The 23,775-nt window shown below is 39.8% G+C and overlaps 1 protein-coding gene across 1 annotated transcript in view; it reads left to right on the top strand.

Moving 5' to 3' along the window:
• SUGCT (succinyl-CoA:glutarate-CoA transferase) overlaps window positions 1–23,775 on the top strand; it is a 417,779-nt gene that overhangs the window by 333,847 nt on the left and 60,157 nt on the right. Inside the window, exon 10 of the mRNA XM_028108970.2 lies at window positions 23,120–23,191. Coding sequence (XP_027964771.2) covers window positions 23,120–23,191 — 72 coding nt within the window. The remainder of the gene's footprint in view (window positions 1–23,119; window positions 23,192–23,775) is intronic.

The following is a 23,775-nucleotide window of genomic DNA, read 5'->3' as shown; positions in this document are numbered from 1 at the left end:
TTTGGATGATTTTAACATGCCTACTTTGGCTTTGGTATTCTTTGGTGGTTTTCCTATGGTTTATCTAGTTGTCCATTTCTTTTTGTATGTCCCACTTGGAATTCACTGAGTTTATAGAATTAATTAATTCTGGATATTTATCAGGCATCATCTTTTATATACTGTGTTTCCCCCATTCTCTATGTTCTCTCCATCTATAACTGTAATTGGATATTTTCATTTTAACCTCCTTGTCTCTTAGTATCACTTTAAAATTTTTGATTTCTTCTTTCTGCTTAATTCTATCTAGCTTATTTTTCCAAATCTCTATCTAGCTTATTTTTCCAAATCTCTATTTCAGGCAAGAATTCTTATTTCAGCTTTTTAACATGTCTACTGAGTTTTAAATTTCAATTTTCCTTTTAAAAATGATATTTGTTCTTTCAAAAATGTAACTTTCTTAAGAGTAACTTATACTTTTCTCATATGTTTGAATCTATACTATATTAAAAAGATCTTAACCATGCTTATTTTATATTATATTTCTAGAAATACTGTTTTTTGAAGATCTTGTGATTCTATTCTGCTTTTCATTGTTTCTTCCAACTCTGGCTCATGGTAGCTTATTTCTGTGTATATTGTATAACGTTGGATTATAGGCTCAAATACAACGGGACTACCTCAGTGAATATCACCTTCAATTTGGGTTGAGGGTTTCCTTCTAAGTAGGATTTGTATTTGCTTCTTGCATAGTACCCAAAGGCCGTGGAAAGCAGGGACCCATTTTTTGTTAATTTTTTGGCTTTTGCAATCCATGGCATCACCGATAAATTTGAACCTTTTTAAGGAAAAACCATGATTAGGATTATTCCGGGGAGTCTTTTTTTTCTCCCCTCTTCTTATGAATGGATCTTTCTCATTTACAACTTTACTGGTGGAATAGCTCTTTATGTGTCCCAGCTTTTTGAGGGTGTTTCTTTGTTGCAGTTTCCCAACTTGTTCCTGTCCTGGTTTAGATGGTAGTTAAGTAGTTGAGTTTTGAATACCACCTTGGAGGTGGGTTGGTCAAGTTAGGGTTGAATCTCTGTGAGTAAGTGAGGTCACAGAGCCAAAGGATAAGGAGGAGGAAGAGAGGTCAGCTGAGGAGAAAAGCTTAGGAAATCCCATAGATTGGGAGAAGTTGGAGTCGGGAGGAAGTATGATTGTGTCATTTCTCCCTATGGTAAAATGGGAGGTTTGGGAACAAGGAGATAAAGAAAGGTGAGGCCTTTGAGAAAAAATATTGTGATTAGGATGTCATTTGAGAGTAGTTTTGCTGGTGTTCTGGGATGAGCACAATCCCAGGGATGGAAGGAAGGAGTGAATGGTAGGAAAATGGAAGCAGAGAGGAATTACTATCTGATAAGCAAAATAATCTATTGTACATAGTGTAGATAATTAAAAACTAAATTTTATTTTATTATTTATTTTAGTGAGGTAAAATTAACATAGAATGTTGTATTAGTTTCAGGTGTAAAACATAATGATTCAACAATTCTATATATAACTCAGGGCTTACCAGGATAGATGTGGTCACCTGAATTTTAATTTTGTAACATTTAGAGAGGTTCCTGAAGAATTTATATTATTTGGTCTTTGCAAACGCCTGATTTACAAGATTTCAAGGTCATTTAAAAAAACCCTGCCCTATCTAAATAATTAGCTGTCATATTAAAAAAGAACTGAGCTAATTAGTTGGAAAATATGGATTAAAGTAAAATACGTTACAGCATTTTTCTTTTGGCATTTAGCCAAAGCCTTTACTTAAGGACTTGTATAAAATTGCCAGCATAGTTTATTTGTTAGGGGATAATATTAAATCAGACTTTAAGTAAATCAGTTAATCTGTGAAACTTACCCTAAAGAAAACGAAAGATCACACTCTGTAGATTCTTCTGAATGACAGTAGGGTCTTTGCTTCTGTACAGATCTGATGAGTTCCCTGCCCCTTTTCAAATGCCCCACGTTTTTCAAACATATTTGAGTGAAGAAATGAAAAAGTTTGTGTGTGTGTGTATGGTGCTGAGAGAGAAAAATAGAGAGAAGACTGTCATTAACACTTTATGGAATAGTGTTTTGTGGAATAAGTTTGGGAAATACCAGTTTAAAATCTCTAGTAAAAAAAAAGTTTCAAATAAGTATAAGGATCTCCTATGTATCAGGCCCTGTGCTAGGCAAATAGACATTGAGCCCATAAGATATAGACCCAGCCTTCTTGTTTGCTGCTCCCCAAAACTCTACTATGCAAGAGAACTCCAGTCATATATTGATCCTAAATTTCCACCTTATAGCACAGTTTAGGAAATCTATGATTAAGTCTTTTTTGGTTCTAACAAACAGAAATGCAGTCAAACTAATTCTGAATTATAGAGATGAGATAGATAAGGGGGAGGTTATTGTAAGGCTCTAGAGTTTTTGCAGAACCAAAAACATAGTGTGGTTTCATGAGAATCAGGATACCATCAGACAGGGAGCAGTTGCTTGGTCTGTATCTGTTTCTTTTGTGTGTAGTCTCATCTTTCGTCTCAGTTGTGGTCTTTCTGAGGCTTTCTTACTTACTTATTTAAGCCTAATATGGTCATCTCAGCCCTACCTCGACATGACCTTCTAAATTCTTAAGTTGATGTAATTGATTCCTGTCTAGTGAATCTATTAGCTGGCTTGGGAATGGTATCCACACTATTCTAGTCAACCAGGGTTGAGGAATGGTCAGCCACATGAAGTATGGAACTGCTTCTTCAAATAGGGTTTGAGATGAAAATTAAACATATTTAATGCAATTGGGTTGAAGGATTGTAGTGTTTGAAGATACAGGGAATGGTAAATTATTTCAGCACATTCTGTTATTATGCATAAAAATTCTTATGCAGAATAAGTTTCCACCTTCATTTACAGAACGTGAATCCCAGAGGAACTAAAATATAACAGTTATTCAAATAGATAAACTCTAGAGGCACCTGGGTGGCTTAGTCATTAAGCGTCTGCCTTCGGCTTGGGTGGTGATCCCAGGGTCCTGGGATCGAGCCCCGCATCGGGCTCCTTGCTCAGCGAGAAGCCTGCTTCTCCCTCTCTCACTCCCCCTGCTTGTGTTCCTGCTCTCGCTATGTCTCTCTCTGTCAAATAAATAAATAAAATCTTTAAAAAAACCCCACAAAACAAAGAAAATAGATAAACTCTAAAATAAAACAGAATCTCCTGCTACCTTTGACTTTTTAGCTAATATGACCTATTAATGTTGGCAGGGATGCACGGAAGTACCAAATATCTTCTAAGTGCTTATGGAGACCAGAAAGGAATTATTGCTTTCTGCACCTTCTGACCTACTGGAAGGACTTACCGAAAATTCTGTTCAGGGTGTTTGTAAGAATGCTGTGCTGTTAAGTTACTTTGGAAGGGACAGCCTCCCAGTTGGTCTAAATTTTGATGCAAAAGAACCTTGCAATAACACTCCCATGACCTCAGTCATGGTGTATGTTGCCCATGTGAATCCAACTTTTTTGGGTCACCAGTGATTGGAACAGGAATGTGCAGAATAATATTCAGAGTGCATCTTGTTTCTTCTTGTGTGAGTATTTCATGAAATGTAAATGGTTGAGGGACATTTTGAGATCTCCCTTCTCTATTAATTCTGCCTGACTTATCCTGTTGAACGAGAAGGCTCATTTACCCCCGTTTCTTGGAGCCACACACAGAAGACTCTACTGACCTTTCCATCGACAGATTCAGGCTTGACTCAGTATCCAGATGAATGAAAACTTGAGACAAGAAGTAATTCATCCATGCTCAATTTGACAGTTTTTCCTTTCTATTATTAGTTTCCCAGGGAAATAATTTATTGAACATTTAGTCTTCAAAGATTCTGGCTTCTAATATGGTTCTTTCTCACTCTACAGTGGCAATTATCATCCTGTTGTCTACCTTAATCTAACTCACATACACGTTAGATTGCCTGGGTCAGGCTCTCAGGTGCTGATCACCCAGAGAAGGAATAAGTCCTGTAAGGGACTGGTCCAGACCCTTGAATATGGCAATCTCAGAAAAGTCTGAATTTGTAGCCTACCACCTTTTCTATCACTTTCCTTAATTAGAAATGCCTACAGATATTTAAGACAGAGCTTTCCCGTGCCCTTTTTCTGACCCTGGAGTTGACTTGTTTTAGATACTTGGTTATCCCACGAGGACTACATTTTACCTCTTCCTGTGAGTTAGCAGGATCTTTCTAAAGTGCTTATTCTCCACTGTGTAAACCGAGTAGCTTCCCATGATGTTTAGGCCAAGCCCAAAGATGTTTTGAGAATCTGTAGAGTTTGATTCCAAGCCTCTGTACGGGAACCCATTTTATATTGGATGGAAAATAAATTTCAATTCCAGTTCATGTCTAATTACTTGGGAGTAGCTCTCTGCAGGGTTTGCTGGAAAGCATACTGAGGATGATCCTATATGCTTCAAGATGGACTACCAGAGTTACATAACAACCTCTGCCATGGATACTGAATTGGGGTGATGATGATGGAATTCGTGGCTGGAGTAGTGGCAGTATGAATGGATCCTTGCCCAATGTGAGATGCGAGGAGATTTCTCCTCACATCCTATAGGATAGCAACTTCCTTGCCTCCAAACATCATAATGGGTTAGGAAACCCTTGGCTATGAGTATTAGGGAGATAAGGAAAGAGATCTTTCAGCCAACTAAATGGCCTCTGAAAAGGGACATTGTGCATGGGCTAAATTTTGATCATGGGAAGAAAGAGAAGTCCTTAATTAGGGGGACTAAGTCCCGCATTGTTCTGACTATAGGACCTATATTCTCCAGCTCCCCTTGAACATAATCTTCACCTTTGAATTTTCTGCTTTTTCTCCATCTCTGAGCTTCTCACCTAGTTAACTGCCTGGTTCCTGTCCCTCTACCTTTTGCCTTGTTTTCACAATTCCTTGTGGGGGAATTTGGAGGAAAGTCTCTGAGCCTCCTTCCCATCACTGGGACCCTGTAGCCTCTGTCTGTACATCTCAGTGGCCAACTGCCTACTGTAGGACTTTCCAGAACTATTCTGTCAGAATTTCTCAACCTGTCCCTTACCTGTACCCCTATACTTTATCTTGCCAACTGCTTTCCTGAACTATGCTTATTCAAACTTTTCATACTCTGGGCTGAAATTCTGCTGTCACTGGACCTGTACCTCACTGCCTCTTCAGGTCTAGTGGGCAGGTCTAATGTTAGGGCCTCACCCTAACCCTGTTCCTATTGTCGATGCCCTATGTTTTGTCATTGAAAAATATTGAAATATGATGGAATTAAGCTATGTTTAGAAAACCTTACTGGCAAGCCACTCTACAATCCACATTAGAATATTCTTATTGTAACTATAGTCAATATCCTTTTCTAGCTTGATTTTTTTTTCTTGAAAGTGACATCTTGAATAAAGTTCTGGTCTATGAATGTTTTGAACTAGTCTGAGATCAATGTAGGCTTGTTTTCAGAAATAATATTTTCATGGATGGTACATAACTAGTATGGGACTGTGATTGCTGTAACATGTTTGAGATAAGACAAGGAGCACTCTAAAAATGCTTAACACGGGTGCCTGGGTGGCTCAGTCAGTTAAGCCTCCAACTCTTGATTTTGGCTCAGGTCATGATCTCAGGTTTGTGAGACTGAGCCCCACATTGGGCTCCATGCTGGGCGTGGAGCCTGCTTGAGATTCTCTCTCTCCCTCCCTCTCTGCCCCCACCCCTCCGCTCACTCTCTCTTAAAAAAAAAAATGCTTAACATAGTCAAGTAATTTTTACCTTGAAGTGCTCCTGAAAAATCAATATGGACTCATCCAAGATTTTTGTTGCTTGCCATTAAATGGTGGGTGCTTTTGGTAGGCTATTTCAGATAATCTCCTTATTATTCTTGATAATGAAATCAATTCAGGATCATCAAAATCAGATTCTGGCCCATACTTTCCAGGAAAAATAATGCCATGTGCCATATTCCATTGTGTCCAATATGCACGATGACTGCCTTTTTGAATAACAGCAGGTTTTCATGACAAAGGACTTCTTTTATAAGAAAAATAATACCCATTGACAGTTTGTGAAGAATATAGAAACATTAAGACAGTTTCCATTTTCTTCCTTGCCATGGTCTCCATATCAGAAACTGTGTGATTGAAGACCATAGGAATGTTTGATTTGAAATGAGATTAAATTGATTTGAAGAACCTCAAGTATATTTTTGGACATTCAGGTTTCCTGTGGAATTGGAAAATCCCAGCCTGGATCTGGGGTTGCAGGAAATCAGCATATCATGTGTCTCTCAAGGCTATTCTAAAATTCAGGGCCAGGGTTTGTATTTAGAAATAGGTCTTCAAGGTGGCTTGTTTACGATGATGAAAAATGTCCAGGCAGGAGGCGGAGCAAGATGGCGGAGGAGTAGGAGACCTAGATTTCGTCTGGTCTCAGGAATCCAGCTGAATAGGGATCAAACCATTCTGAACACCTACGAACTCAACAGGAGATCGAACAGGAGAGTAGCAACAACTCTCTGAACAGAGAAGCGACCACTTACTGGAAGGTAGGGCGTGCGGAGAAGTGAATCCGAGGCGATATTCGGGAGGATAGACGGCAGGGGAGGGGCCTCCGCCGGCCGCTTCTGGCAAGTGATAGAGCCGCGGAGCACAAAATCGGACCTTTTAGAAGTTGGCTCGGCGGAGGGACGTCGCTGCAGTGGCTAAGCGGGGGGTGGAATCCTCCCGGGACAGTGTGGTCTCAGGACCCTTGGGGTCACAGAGAGACCGGGGGTGCCTGAGTGCGCCAGAGCTCCCAGGTATCAGAGCAGGGAAGCCGGCTGCAGATACGGAGCAGAGGCGCGGGCTCTCAGCTCGGGGTGGCCATAAACTGTGATCTGCGGCCCAGTTGGGGCACGGCTCCCCCAGCAGGGACCCAACAAGCAGCAGATCCGGGGAGACTCCCCTTCCTTCCCGGGGAGGAGCGGTGCGGGAACGCACTGCAGGGATCTGCTCGGTTTGGAGACTCCGCGCGGGGTCGGGTGCCAGAGATAGCAACGCTCGATCACAGGCCGGGTGAGCACGGAGTGCGGCCGGAGACCGGGGACACGGAAGTGACTGCTTTTCTCTGGGGGCACACTGAGGAGCGGGGCCCCGAGTTCTCAGCTCCTCTGAGTGGAGATTGGGAGGCCACCATTTCTGCCCTGGTCCTCCAAAGCTGTACCGAGAGCTTGCAGGAACAAAAGCTCCTGAGAGCAAACCGGAGCAGCTTGCTTAGCCCGGACCGACAAGGGCGGGGCAATTCTGCCTCCGGCAAAGACATTTGGAAACCACAGCAACAGGCCCCTCCCCCAGAAGATCAGCACAAACAGCCAGCAAGCCAAGACCAAGTTGATCGATCAAGGAGAATAGGAGAACTCCAGCGCTAGGGGAATACTGCACATAGATTCATGGTTTTTTTTTTTTTTTACCATGATTCATTATTTCATCAAAGTTAATTTTTGTTGACTGTTTTTTTTATTTTTATTTTTCCCTTTTTCAACCAACATCTTATAAATCCCTTTTTTAAAAAAAAAAAAAAACATTTTTTATTTTTCATTTTTAGAGTCATATTTTATCCCTTCATAGTAGTTACCCTTATTTTTGGCATATATATATGTTGTTCTCTCTTTAAAATTTTGAGGTGCAGTTTCTTCTAACAGATCAAAATATACCCTAAATCACTAGTGTATGGCTTTGTTCTAGTCTCCTGCCTGATCACATTCTCTCCCTTTTTCCTTTTTTTTTTTTTCTTAAATCTTCTTTCTTTTTTCAAACAACTTATCTTACCAAGTCCTTTTATAAGATCTTTTATAATTTTCATCTTTACAGTCATCTTCCATCCCTTCATTGTATCAACCCTTATTTTGTACATATATGTCTTTCTTCCTTTAAAATTTTAGGAGGCACTTTTTTCTAACAGACCAAAATACGCCCAAAATCTAGTGTGTGGCACTGATCTATGCACTAGCCTGATCATATTTGATCATATTCTGCCTTTTTTGTATTGTTTTGTTTTTGTTTTTATCTTTTTTTTTCTTTTTTTTTTCTTTTTCTCTTTCTTTTTTCTTTCTTTCCCTTTCTTTTCCCCTGGTTTCAGGTCTTTTCTGATTTGTATACAGTATATTTGCTGGGGACGTTGTAAACCTGTTAGCCTTTTGTTCTCTCATTCATCTATTCTCCTCTGGACAAAATGACAAGACGAAAGAAATCACCTCAGCAAAAAGAACAAGAGGTAGTACCGTCAGCCAGGGACCTACTCAATACGGACATTAGTACGATGTCAGACCTAGAGTTCAGAATCATGACTTTAAAGATACTAGCTGGGCTTGAAAAAAGTATGGAAGTTATTAGAGAAACCCTTTCTGGAGAAATAAAAGAACTAAAATCTAACCAAGTCGAAATCAAAAAGGCTATTGATGAGGTGCAATAAAAAATGGGGGCACTAAATGCTAGGATAAATGAGGCAGAAGAGAGAATCAGCGATATAGAAGACCAAATGATGGAAAATAAAGAGGCTGAGAAAAAGAGAGAGAAACAACTACAGGATCACGAGGGCAGAATTCGAGAGATAAGTGATATGATAAGACGAAACAACATTAGAATAATTGGGATCCCAGAAGAAGAAGAGAGAGAGAGAGGGGTAGAAGGTATATTGGAGCAAATTATAGCAGAGAACTTCCCTAATGTGAGGAAGGAAACAGGCATTAAAATCCAGGAGGCACAGAGAACCCCTCTCAAAATCAATAATAATAGGTCAACACCCCGACATCTAATAGTAAAACTTACGAGTCTCAGAGACAAAGAGAAAATCCTGAAAGCAGCTCGGGAGAAGAGATATGTAACCTACAATGGTAGAAACATTAGATTGGCAACAGACCTATCCACAGAGACCTGGCAGGCCAGAGAGGACTGGCAAGATATCTTCAGAGCACTAAATGAGAAAAATATGCAGCCAAGAATACTATATCCAGCTAGGCTATCATTGAAAATAGAAGGAGAGATAAAAAGCTTCCAGAACAAACAAAAACTAAAGGAATTTGCAAACACGAAACCAGCCCTCCAAGAAATATTGAAAGGGGTCCTCTAAGCAAAGAGAGAACCTAAAAGCAGCAAAGAGCAGAAACGAACACAGACAACAGACAGTTAACAGTCACCTTACAGGTAATACAATGGCACTAAATTCATACCTTTCAATAGTTACCCTGAATGTAAATGGGCTAAATGCCCCAATCAAAAGACGCAGGCTATCAGATTGGATTAAAAAACAAGACCCATCAATATGCTGTCTGCAAGAGACTCATTTTAGACCCAAAGACACCCCCAGATTGAAAGTGAGGGGGTGGAAAACCATTTACCATGCTAATGGACACCAAAAGAAAGCTGGGGTGGCAATCCTTATATCAGACAAACTAGATTTTAAAACAAAGACTGTAATAAGAGATGAGGAAGGACACTATATCCTACTTAAAGGGTCTATCCAACAAGAAGATCTAACAATTGTAAATATCTATGCCCCGAACATGGGAGCAGCCAATTATATAAGGCAATTAATAACAAGAGCAAAGAAACACATTGACAACAATACAATAATAGTGGGGGACTTTAACACCCCCCTGACTGAAATGGACAGATCATCTAAGCAAAAGATCAACAAGGAAATAAAGACTTTAAATGACACATTGGACCAAATGGACTTCACAGACATATTCAGAACATTCCATCCCAAAGCAAAGGAATACACATTCTTCTCTAGTGCCCATGGAACATTCTCTAGAATTGATCACATCCTAGGTCACAAATCAGGTCTCAATCGGTACCAAAAGATTGGGATCATTCCCTGCATATTTTCAGACCACAATGCTTTGAAACTAGAACTCAATCACAAGAGGAAAGTCGGAAAGAACTCAAATACATGGAGGCTAAAGAGCATCCTACTAAAGAATGAATGGGTCAACCAAGAAATTAAAGAAGAATTAAAAAAATTCATGGAAACCAATGAAAATGAAAACACAACTGTTCAAAATCTTTGGGATACAGCAAAGGCAGTCCTGAGAGGAAAGTGTATAGCAATACAAGCCTTTCTCAAGAAACAAGAAAGGTCTCAAATACACAACCTAACCCTACACCTAAAGGAGCTGGAGAAAGAACAGCAAATAAAGCCTAAACCCAGCAGGAGAAGAGAAATCATAAAGATCAGAGCAGAAATCAATGAACTAGAAACCAAAAGAACAGTAGAACAGATCAACGAAACTAGGAGCTGGTTCTTTGAAAGAATTAACAAGATTGATAAACCCCTGGCCAGACTTATCAAAAAGAAAAGAGAAATGACCCAAATCAACAAAATCATGAATGAAAGAGGAGAGATCACAACCAACACCAAAGAAATACAAACAATTATAAGAACATATTATGAGCAATTCTCTTCCAGCAAATTAGATAACCTGGAAGAAATGGGTGCATTCCTAGAGATGTATCAACTACCAAAATTGAACCAGGAAGAAATAGAAAACCTGAACAGACCTATAACCACTAAAGAAATTGAAGCAGTCATCAAAAATCTCCCAAGAAACAAAAGCCCAGGGCCAGATGGCTTCCCAGGGGAATTCTATCAGACATTTCAAGAAGAATTAATACCTATTCTCCTGAAACTGTTCCAAAAAATAGAAATGGAAGGGAAACTTCCAAACTCATTTTATGAGGCCAGCATTACCTTGATCCCAAAACCAGACAAAGACCCCATCAAAAAAGAGAATTACAGACCAATATCCTTGATGAACATGGATGTAAAAATTCTCACCAAAATACTAGCCAATAGGATCCAACAGTACATTAAAAGGATTATTCACCATGACCAAGTGGGATTTATTCCTGGGCTGCAAGGCTGGTTCAACATCCGCAAATCAATCAACGTGATACAATATATTAACAAAAGAAAGAGCAAGAATCATATGATCCTCTCAATAGATGCAGAAAAAGCATTTGACAAAGTACAACATCCTTTCTTGATCAAAACTCTTCAGAGTATAGGTATAGAGGGTACATACCTCAATATCATAAAAGCCATCTATGAAAAACCTACAGTGAATATCATTCTCAATGGGGAAAGGCTGAGAGCTTTTCCCCTAAGGTCAGGAACGCGGCAGGGATGTCCACTCTCACCACTGCTATTCAACATAGTATTAGAAGTCCTAGCCACAGCAATCAGACAACAAAAAGAAATCAAAGGCATCCAAATCGGCAAAGAGGAAGTCAAACTCTCACTCTTTGCAGATGATATGATACTGTATGTGGAAAACCCAAAAGACTCCACCCTAAAACTGCTAGAACTCATACAGGAATTCAGTAAAGTAGCAGGATATAAAATCAATGCACAGAAATCAGTGGCATTCCTATACACCAACAACAAGACAGAAGAGAGACAAATCAAGGAGTCGATCCCATTTACAATTGCACCCAAAACCATTAGATACCTAGGAATAAATCTAACCAAAGAGGCAAAGGATCTGTACTCAGAAAACTATAAAATACTCATGAAAGAAATTGAGGAAGACACAAAGAAATGGAAAAACGTTCCATGCTCATGGATTGGGAGAATCAACATTGTGAAGATGTCAATGCTACCTAGAGCAATCTACACATTCAATGCAATCCCCATCAAAATACCATCCACCTTTTTCAAAAAAATGGAACAAATAATCCTAAAATTTGTATGGAACCAGAAGAGACCCAGAATAGCCAGAGGAATATTGAAAAAGAAAAGCAAAGCTGGCGGCATCACAATTCCGGACTTCCAGCTCTATTACAAAGCTGTCATCATCAAGACAGTATGGTACTGGCACAAAAACAGACCCATAGATCAGTGGAACAGAATCGAGAGCCCAGAAATGGACCCTCAACTCTATGGTCAACTTATCTTTGACAAAGCAGGAAAGAATGTCCAATGGCAAAAAGACAGTCTCTTCAACAAATGGTGTTGGGAAAATTGGACAGCCACATGCAGAAGAATGAAACTGGACCATTTCCTTACACCACACACAAAAATAGACTCCAAATGGTTGAAAGACCTAAATGTGAGACAGGAGTCCATCAAAATCCTAAAGGAGAACACAGGTAGCAACCTTTTCGACCTTAGCCGCAGCAACTTCTTCCTAGAAACATCACCAAAGGCAAGGGAAGCAAGGGTAAAAATGAACTATTGGGATTTCATCAAGATAAAAAGCTTTTGCACAGCAAAAGAAACAGTCCACAAAACCAAAAGACAACCGACAGAATGGGAGAAAATATTTGCAAATGACATATCAGATAAAGGGCTAGTATCCAAAATCTATAAAGAACTTATCAAACTCAACACCCAAAGAACAAATAATCCAATCAAGAAATGGGCAGAAGACATGAACAGACATTTCTCCAAAGAAGACATCCAAATGGCCAACAGGCACATGAAAAAGTGCTCAACATCGCTCGGCACCAGGGAAATCCAAATCAAAACCTCAATGAGATACCACCTCACACCCGTCAGAATGGCTAAAATTAACAAGTCAGGGAATGACAGATGTTGGCGGGGATGTGGAGAAAGGGGAACCCTCCTACACTGTTGGTGGGAATGCAAGATGGTGCAACCCCTCTGGAAAACAGTATAGAGGTTCCTCAAACAGTTGAAATTAGAGCTACCGTTCGATCCAGCAATTGCACTACGGGGTATTTACCCCAAAGGTACAAATGTAGGGACCCGAAGGGGTACGTGTACCGCAATGTTTATAGCAGCAATGTCCACCATAGCCAAACTGTGGAAAGAGCCAAGATGCCCATCGACAGATGAATGGATAAAGAAGAAGTGGTATATATACACAATGGAATATTATGCAGCCATCAAAAGGAATGAGATCTTGCCATTTGCAACGACGTGGATGGAACTGGAGGGTGTTATGCTGAGTGAAATAAGTCAATCAGAGAAAGACATGTATCACATGACCTCACTGATATGAGGAATTCTTAATCTCAGGAAAGAAACTGAGTGTTACTGGAGTGGTTGGGGGTGGGAGGGATGGGGTGGCTGGGTGCTAGACATTGGGGAGGGTATGTGCTACGGTGAGCACTGTGAATTGTGCAAGACTGTTGAATCACAGATCTGTACTTCTGAAACAAATAACGCAACATATTTTAAGAAAAAAGAAAAAGAAGAAGATAACAGGAGAGGAAGAAAAGGGGAGTATGTCAGAGGGGGAGACGAACCATGAGAGATGATGGACTCTGAAAAACAAACTGAGGGTTCTAGAGGGGAGGGGGGTAGGGGGATGGGTTAGCCTGGTGATGGGTATTGAGGAGGGCACGTTCTGCATGGAGCACTGGGTGTTATGAACAAACAATGAATCATGGAACACTGCACCAAAAACTAATGATGTAATATATGGTGATTAACATAACAATAAAAAATTAAAAAAAAAAAAGAATGCCCCTCAGCCACACCGTCCCCATCGGGAGCCCAGACATCCCCTTTCCGCCTCCGCTGTTACTCCCCCCCCCGACAGCCCATAATGGCGGTCCCTTCACCTTTGGCATTTATTGCTCACTCCATTTTATAGACAGTGTCTCTATGTTAGTTAAGATTCTTTGGCTTATAAGTGACCAAAAATGCAAACCAAACTGACTTAGGCAAAAATTAATTAATTAATTAATTAAATTAAATTAATTGTTGGTTCTTGCAACTGAAGAGTCCAGGAGGGTTGTTCATTTCAGGCAAGTCTTGATCCAGGGTCCAAGTGTTGTGCCTGAGATCCAGTTTTCCTCTCCCCATTTCTCAGTTCCATACTTTCAGTGTCGATTTCATTCTGTGGCCTCGCCTGGGCGTAAGGCGACTGCCAGCATCTCCCAGGACTCTGTCCTTCCAGCTTCCAGTGCAGTGGGAGATAGGAAGACCTTGGTACCACTCTTCCAGTCAAAATCTCATAGCCCATGGCCAGGGCAGTGTGGGAAGGAGATTGACTTCTATTCAGACCTGGAGTAGGGGTGGAGTCAGATCTCCCAGAAGCACAAGGACCAAAGGGCAGGGGAGAGCGCCTTCACGGAAGAAAGGAGAATGGGTACTGTTAGGAGAGAGGCAAATGTGCCCTAGAGGCCTGTCTCCCTACCCAGTGAGAAGCTACTTTGAGGACAGAAGTCTCAGCTCCTTCTCTGCGCTCTCCCCAGGGCTGAGCGCCATATGGGCCATTTAAGAGGTGCTTCATGATGGCACCAATTGATTGATAACTACCCATATGTACTTTTTTGATTAATATCACCAAAGTCAGAAATAATAAACACTTTTTTAAACCGTGAAAAAAAAAAAATGTCCAGGCAAAGCCAAATAGTAGGCGACTCCTGGCCTTACTTAACCACTTGTTGCACAGTTCCATCCCATGGAGGACACTGTTCTTGAGTTGTAAGCGGTTTGTGCCTCATTGCCATCTGGCTCAGCCAGCTTCAGCACCATAAGGTGAACTGAACTGTTTGTGGTAGGAAATAGTGCTCTATATTTGTCACCGTGTACTAGCACAGACCCAAAGTCAGTAACTGCTTGACATTCCAGAAAACATTCTCATGGCAGTGAGTTAAACTTCAGGGAATGTCTTTTTCCAGTGGAGGATGAAGTCATTTTGCAACAGTTACCTTTTGTGGAAGAAAATCTTGTTAAAACTTAGGTAGCCCCGGGAAGCCCGGAGCCTGGGAGTTTGTGCTCTTGTTTTTGAAGTAGACGCACTACCCATTGTGTGTACTGTATTTAGACCAGAGGAAGTACTGATGCATCAATATCGTAGCTTAAGAGGGTGACACAGAAAGGTTCAGTTTTATTTTATTTTTTTCATTTTCCACTTGACCAGCTAATATATTGAATTGCTGAAGAACTTCTAGAGGTCCTTCTGAGGTTTTATCCATAGCCAGCTCACTAATTAAGAGATCATCCATCCAGGTTAGCATGTCTGGAAGCTGGGAAAGAAGAACATCTAGGAAGCAATAGAAACTTCCAAGAGCAATGGGAATTCTAGATTGACCCTCTCATTTCTCGACTTCACGTCTGCTCAGTATTCTCTATTCCTGTAACTTATATCGCCACCCTCAGTCTCTCAGTGGGGTCCCTTTTTACACCTGAAACTGCTCAACTCTGACTCCCCATGCTCTCTTGTCTTTACATTTCCCAAATTGCTTGTAAGTGGTGCAGTTGCCTTGACATGGCTAATCCCTTGACCCATCAATATTTTTCCCAGTTTGAGAAATACCCTAAGAGAGGAGGTAAGTCGTGACTAGAATGTGAAGAAAACCATGCAGTTTCTGTGTGATCTCCCGTACCAGTGACACTTGTCACCTTTGAATCAGTGCAACCCCCAGCAAGGAGCATTTCTTTTCTCGGGAATAATAAATCTGGTGTCCTAAGAAGAATGGCTTGTGTTTGGCCTCGTTCTTTTAAAACCGTAGACACCTGCCACTGCTGCCCTCTCCCCCATCATTTCATGCAGAAGCAGTGTTTTCTTTTCTCCTGAGGCCTGAACGCCTTATAAGAGAAACACCCCAGCCATGAGAGTTTGTAGCCCAATTAGATGCTTTTGATGCGAGTTCTCCCTGTGATGGAAAGCCTACTAGCAGTGTGTGTGCATGGCATGTTGTCACTTGCTCAGTATGGAGAGTGAGAGGGAATAAGAGGAGAGAGAGAGAAAGAAAGAGAGAGAGAGAGGAGTTGTTTGCAGAGTAGACGAGGGCCCAGGAGTCAGGATCTGAGGGCTTAGACTACAGTAGGAAGTTCATTTCAGGTAGAATGCAGTATATTAGTAATTATTTAATAATGATGATATTTATTGAGTCCCTACCTTTTGACAATGAGTCTATGGATCTTATACTGTGGCTCTCACATCCCACTGGATCTGCTTCACTTCAACAAGCACCGAATGAAGCATTTGACATTCTGACCATCCATGGTCTCCTGTTCTTCCACCTTGGATGTACAACCATTTCCATCATGACTGTTCTTTGACTTCATCAGGATTTCTTATCCACTGACACCTTTTCCTTTGCCCTATCTATAACATCCTCCCATTTTCACCACCTTCTTCCATCGCCAGATAGTCCATGGCCCATCACCCAGTAACATTCTGGCCAGTTTTCCTATTTTCCTGCATCTGTATCTTTTTGTTATTTTCCTCTGACAAAACCCCAGTAAATGCAAATATCCATTTATTCTATGTCTGAGAGATGATGGAGAGTATCACTCAGTGGGGCTTTCAGTACAACTACGTGTATCCGGTGACTCTGCTGTCCCATTCTCTTAAATGAGGTGTCAGAACTTATCCACTCTTTTCAGGCTTCCAGTTTCATATGTCCCAACCCTACTCTCAGTTGATGACCTCACTCCTTATTTCATTAAAAAAAAAAAAAGAAAGAAAGAAAGTAGAAGCATCCAGTGGGAACTTGCTCAGCTTCCCACCACCACACCAACATGGAGCCTGCACGTTCTCAGTCTGTGTTCTCTGTGCTTTGCTGATTCTTCTCCATCACAACCAGATTTCAATTTTAGTATATGTGCTGCCGAAGTGAGCACCACAACCAGATTTCTCAAACAGATGTTTGCATGTGCTCTCCCCATTCCCCTAACTGTTATTTAGTCCGTGATTCACTTCAAAGTTCATTCGGTCCACATTGTGACACCAGAACAGCATTTGCTGAGGGAAGCAAAGACCACCTTGTGGGCATTCTTTGGTCCTCCTCTTACTTCTGTGAATAACTCCTCCGCTGCTTGGACTTGAGATGGGGGTGACCCTCAGGCTCATCCCTTGGCTACCCCCCTTTTTTTTCCTATTCAACTGTTGAACTCTCTTCCTAAATGACTTCGTCTATGGGATGGCTTCAGTTATAGATTATAATGAACAACTCTTAAGTTTTATCTACAATTTAGACTTGCATCTGGTCTTCAAGTTCTGTTCATTTGGAATTTCCACAGGAGTATCTCAAAAGCTCCTCAGAAACCTAAAGCTCAGCATGACATCTTGCTCTCCCCCAGTCTTCAGCTCTTGACCATCACATTCAAGTCATTACCAACTATAGCAGATTTTACCACCTAAATATATTTTTTAAAGTTTTTATTTAATTTCAGTTAATTAACATACAGTATTATACTAGTTTCAGGTGTACAATATAGTGATTCAACAACTTCATACATCACCTAGTGCTCATCACAACAAGTGACCTCCTTAATCCCCATCACCTGTTTCACCCATCCCCCACCCACCTCCCCTCTGGTGACCATCAGTTTGTTCTCTATAATTAAGAGTCTGTTTCTTGGTTTGTCTTTCTCTCTCTCTCTTTTTTTCCCTTTGCTCGTTTGTTTTGTTTTTTAAATTCCACATATGAATGAAATCATATGGTATTTGTATTTCTCTGACTGACTTATTTCACTTAGCACGATACTCTGTAGCCCCATCCATGTCATTGCAAATGACAAGATTTGATTCTTTTTTATGGCTGAATAACCAGTGTGTGTGTGTGTGTGTGTGTGTGTGTGTGTGTGTGTGTGTGTTTGTGTATACCATATCTTCTTTATCCATTCATCAATCGATGGACCCTTGGGCTGCTTCCATAATTTGGCTATTGTAAATAATGCTGCTTTAAATATTTCTTGACTCTATTTCGTTCCATCTCTGTTGTCAGGGCCCTAATCTAATACACCATCACTTAAAAAAATTAAACTTAAAAATTTTTTTGAGACAACTGTAGATTCACATGTATTTTAAGATATAATAGAGATGGATCTTATGTACCCATTACCTAGTGTACTCCATTGGTCACATTGTATGAAACTATAGTGCAATATCAACAGTCAGGATACTGATATTGATATAGTCAAGATACAGAACATTATCATCACGACAAGGATGATTCTTGCTGTCCTTTTTTTAAAAAACATAAATTTTAGTTTTTAGAGCAGTTTTAGGTTCAGAAAAAAATTTAACAGGAGGTGTAGAGATTTTCCATATACCTCCTTCCCTATACATGCACAGCCTCCTCCCATTATCAACATCCCTCACCAGAGTGTTACATTTGTTATAACTGATATACCTACCCTGACATAGTATAATCCTCCAAAGTCTGCAGTTTACATTAGAATTCACAACATACAACTTGGTGTTGTGCGTTCTGTGGGTTTGGACAAATGTATAATGACATGTAGGCATCATCATGGTATCATACAGAGTATTTTCACTGCCCTAAAGTTCCTCTGTGTTCTGCCTATTTATCTCTTCCTGTTCCCAATCCCTGGCAACCACTGATCTTTTTACTATGTCCATAGTTTTGCCTTTTTCAGAGTGTTATATAGTTGGGATCATAAGTATGTAGTCTTTTGAGCTTGGCTTCTTTAATTTAGTAATATGCCTTTAAGTTTCCTCCAGGTCTTTCATGTCTTGATAACTCATTTCTTTTTAATGTGGAATAATATTCCATTGTCTGGATGTTTATTTATATATTTACCTACTGAAGGACAATCAATCAGTCACCTGGCCACATCCTTGGTGTTTTCTTCTGACCATGCTTTCTTATTTTTTACAATATATATAGACCGGGAATTTTCCAGATTTTCAATTTCTGCTTCCCTTTTCCAGAAAAATTCTGTCTTTAAGTATAATCTCTTTTTTCACATTGTACTATAAGCAGTCAGAAGGAGCCAGGTTGCACCTTCAATATTTTCCTTAGAAATATCTTCAGCTAAATACCTAATTTCATCACTTGCAAAGTTCTACCTTCCACAAAAAACTGGAGCATGAACATGATTCAGTCCAGTTTTTTGCTGCTTTAGAACAAGGATTGCCTTTCCTCCAGTTTCCAAACACATGTTCCTTATTTCCATCTGAGACCTCATCACAATGGCCTTTCCTGTCCATATTTCTAAACATTTTGTTCAGCATTCCTTAGGTATTCTCTAAGAAGATTGAGACTTTCTCTACAGCTCTCCTCTTTTCTCTCTGAGCTCTCAACAGCTCAGAACAGGCTGTTCACAGCAGTGTAGGACTTTTTCTAGCATGTGCCTCAGATCTCTCCCAGCCTCTACCCATTACCTGGTTCTAAATTGCTTGCACATTTTTGGGTATTTGTTACAGCAGCACCTCACTTCTCAGTACCAATTTCTTAATCCTCACGCTGCTATTACAGAATATGATAGTCTAGGTGGCTTAAACAACAGACATTTATTTCTCACCGTGCTCGAGGCTGGGAAGTCCAAGATGAGAGCCCAGGCAGATTTGGTGTCATGGTTCGCAGATGGCCATGCTCTTGCTCTTGTTAATCTTAAAAATAAAACTGGCAGTTATTTTTCCAGCAAAAATGGGTTTATTTGGGAATAACAGAGAACTGCAACCAGGACATGCAAGCTATGGCAAAACTATAGGCAAGTCCAAGCAAAAAGGGAGAGGAATGTTATTTTATGGAGATGAAGGAGGAAGTTGAGAGGGTTTGTTTTGAATGAAAGACCATTGGACAAAAGCAAGAGTTCAGGGTGATGATGGTTTCTCATTGGCTGAGTTGCAGGGGTAGTCGATTTCTTATAGACAATTCAGTGGACAAGTGGCCTTTGAACAACACAGGTTTGAACTGCACGGGTCCACTTATACTTGGAAATTTTTCAATAAGTACAGTACAGTACTATGAATGTATGTTCTCTTCCTGATGACTTTCTTAACATTTTCTTTTCTCTAATTTCCTTTATTGTTAGAATATGGGTATATAATACATCTAAGATACAAAATATGACCATGCTTTCTTTCATTAATAAATTGACTATTGATGTTATTGGTAAGGTTTATGGTCAACAGTAGGCTGTCAGTAGTTAAGTTTTTGGGGAGTCAAAAGTTATACGTGGATTTTCAACTGTGTTTTGGGGCAATGGTGTGGTTCAAGGGTCAACTGTACATCTTTTCCTGTAGGGCCTATAATCGATCATTATCTCCTGTTGCTAATTCTTCTGTTGGGTCTGTAATTGAGAGTTCTTTTGTAATTCACACCGAGTGGTATGACTTTTCCTTCTAGTCTCCTGACTCTACTTTAGTGGGGTTTCCCTTTATTAATTTCCACACTCATAATACCATCATACTGGGGTTAGGATTTCAACATGTGAAACTTGGGGGGACATAATTATTTAGTCTTCAGCCAATAGTATTGTTTTAAGTTTTTACTAAAAATATATTTATTAAATAAACACTGTAGCAATAGTAACAGGGAACAAATAAGTATTTAAAGAACTCAGTCTTACCTTCATCCTTATAAATCTATTTGGTGATCTTTAATTGTGTTTGGTGGCTCAGCTACTATTCAGTCTTCATTTTTCTATGATCATTAGTTCTCTGTGCTCAAAATTTTGCAAATTGTATATTGGTAAAGATATATTTCATGGTATAGTTAAGGCTTAAGGAAGAAATGCTTCTTAATTAATTAAAAGAAAATGAGGATCTCCCAAATTCTAAACTTGCTGAATATCATGTCACTAATCTAAAATTTTGAAAAGCTTTTTTCACATTATACTTGGTAACACACATTGTTACTTCACATTACTTATCCACTCCCCAACTCAGTTTTTCCCTGCAAAAACAAAACAAAACAAAACAAAACAAAACACCCAAGCAAACGTACCTTCATAGTTATCAACTATGTTGTTGACACATCTCTGCTCAAAATCCTTTGCCCCTCGCTCACAGCACCATTGCAAATTCCCTTTCTATAGTTTGAGAAACACTGATGCATTATTTATAACACTAACTTTGCTTTTGCCCTGTGAAAGGGAAAACAAACATTTAAAATAGTTCATGTGTTATCTTTTTAGTAGCATTCATTACCAAACAAGCAAAAATGTAAATAGAATAAACCCCATTATAGTATTTTGCTTGAGATCCATTTTAGCCACAATCCTATTATATGGAAGCAGTTATCTGAGAGATTCATTACATTTTACAACCACTTATTCATTGCCTAACATTTTTCAGATATCATGTTAGGCCTGGTAGGGAGAATAAAAAGAAAACCTACGAACTACTGGCTTTGGTCTCCCAGCACCACACAGCAGTGATGGAAATGATGGAAGTGCTCTCTCTCTGTGCTGATATGGCAGCCACTATGTGGCTGTTGAATGCTTGACTTGTAGCCAGTGTGTCTGTGGAGCTGAACTGTTACTTTAATTTTTCCTAATAGCATCTCTACTGAGATATAATCCACAAATCATACAATTTACCCATTTAAAGTGTACAATTTGGTGATTTTTGGTGTATTCACAGAGTTGTCCAGCCATTACCACAATTTTGGAACATTTTCATCACCCCCACAAGAAACTGCGTACTCATTAGTAGTTACTCCCCAAATTCTCCCAAATGTTCTCAGCCATGGTTGGCCGCTAAGCTTTCTGTCTCTATGGATTTGCCTATTTTGGACTTTTCATACAAATGCAATCACAGTATGTGGTCTTTTGTGATTGGCTAATTTAATTTTAGTTTAATTAAATTCAATAGCCACATGTGCCTAGTGACTACCATTAGAAGGAAGTGTAGTGAAGGACCACATACAGGTCCTTAAGGAATGCTGAAGGCTAAGGACAAGAAAATCATGAAAAGGGGGCATGCGGAATACAGGTCAGAGAGATTGGAGATGAACCCAGATGGAGCCTAGAGATAAGACAGATTCCTCGAGGAAGGGATGGTTAACAGTACCAAGTAATACAGAGGGATCCAGAAAGAATAGTGTCAGTGTAGTGATGGGATAAGAATCCTGATGACAAAGGGCACTAGAATGTGGTGTTGGTGAAGAAGTACAGGCAGGTGGAACTTTTATATCGTGTAGAGATGGAGGGAAGGAAGGAAATTTCAAGATAGTTTTGAGAAGCGTGTCAGGACTGATGGGAATTTTGTTTTGTTGCCGTTAATATTTTTAGTGTAGGCCTAAGCCTAATTGGAAGCAGAAAAAAAGGACCCAGTGGGAATGAAGAGATCACAGATGATTGAGCAGGGTTCTGAAGGATGTGAGTAAAGATGGGACTGGGGTTCGCATAGGAGCAAGCCCCGGCAAGGAAGATAGAAGTCATCTTTCTCAGAGGCGGCAGTAAGTGAAGAAAAAGTAGGTGAAAATACAGAGCAATTTTTACGTGGAAATGAAGGAAACTAAAGGAACTCATTTACTTAGGAAAATGGGAATGAGGCTTCTGAGGATAGGTTCCGTTCCTCTAGCCAGCACTGTGATCAGATGTGGAGAAGGGAGTTCTCCAGAGGGTCTAGGGCTTTGGGAGGTGGGAGGATCAATTACTTACATTCTTTTTGCTGCTCAAAGGAATATGTCTCCTAGAAGCAACAAACATTTTTCAGGTACATAAAACCACATGAGATGCAGAGATCCAGATGTGCCAATTTTCACTTACTGAAAAGTGATGATTGTCCAAGAGTTTACATTTGAGATCTTCAAAGACGAAATGTATCAGCTTACGCATCCTCCCTTCCACCCTCCCATTTCCCCTTTCCTTCCTTCCTTCCTTCCTTCCTTCCTTTCCTCCCTCCCTCCCTCCCTCCTTCCCTTCCCTCCCTCCCTCCCTCCTTCCCTTCCCTCCCTCCCTCCCTCCTTCCCTTCCCTCCCTTCTTCTATTTATTCTTTTTACCCTTTGTAGAAAGCAGTCTACCCTCTTGCTCTTTGCCCTCTAAGGAAAAATGGAAACAAACAAAACAAAACTTTGGGAAGGCCAAATAATCCATACTGTAATGAATACAGAATTTCATGTTATGCATTACAACAAAACTATTTTAGTTTAGTTTAGAATTTTTTTTTGTTTTCCTAAGTCCCCCCTGCTCCATGTTACAACAGTTAGTTGAAGAGCCAGGAAATGCTTTGAAATGCCACATAAAAATAACTGTGCAAATATAAGAGCAAAATATACTAATGAATTGATATGGATTTAATTAACAATGTTGCTTTAGAGCATGCTCTCTGTATAGAAGTTTTAGAAATTAATAACTAATTTTTGTGGTATTTTCAATATATTAAATTATATATTTCTGTATTTATTTATTTATTCATTTATTTTAGGCTTTTAAAACCAAGGATGGATATCTTGTGGTTGGAGCAGGAAATAACCAACAGTTTGCTACTGTGTGCAAGGTAATCTGTAATCACTGGGATGGGCGGATGATCTATGCAATAACTTGTTTTGTAGAAAGCCAGGGAAGTTCAGTTTCGCCTAGAACAATGTTGTTAAGTGTATAGCCAACTCAAGATCCCCTGCTTTCGCCCCTAACCGGGTGCCATTTTTACACTCGCAAATGCTAAGGACATGGCCTGAATTAGCATTCTGACTATATATATATTTTTTTTGAGGTATCCGGCTGTATTTCGAAATGAACCATAGTACATAGTAGCCTAAATTATCCACCAAAGGAACCTGACTACCAGTCCAATGAAAAAAGGGAAAGAAAAATAATTGATTTTAAAGGGATTTTTAATGCCAGGATATTTTTCTTCTCGCTTTCCTTTTTTTTTTATTTCTTTGTTAACAACATGAGATCTAATTAGGCTCAAATACAATGTAATACCAAATTTATTGTATTAGCCACTAGAAAACTAAACATTTTTTTTTCAAATTAGCCTTTGTTTAATGAGTACCTTTCTGCAGAGTTCATGTTTTAATTTAAGGTTTAGCAATTAAGGTTATATTAAAAATGTTGCTCCTCAACAAGCTTTTTAAA

This window comes from Eumetopias jubatus, unplaced genomic scaffold, assembly GCF_037043125.1.
Source record: "Eumetopias jubatus isolate StellerSeaLion01/CBP00866 unplaced genomic scaffold, mEumJub1_p1.0 scaffold_14, whole genome shotgun sequence".
NCBI lineage: Eukaryota > Metazoa > Chordata > Mammalia > Carnivora > Otariidae > Eumetopias > Eumetopias jubatus.
The sequence above is the reverse complement of the archived record's forward strand: the minus strand, read 5'-3'. Positions and strand labels throughout refer to the sequence as shown.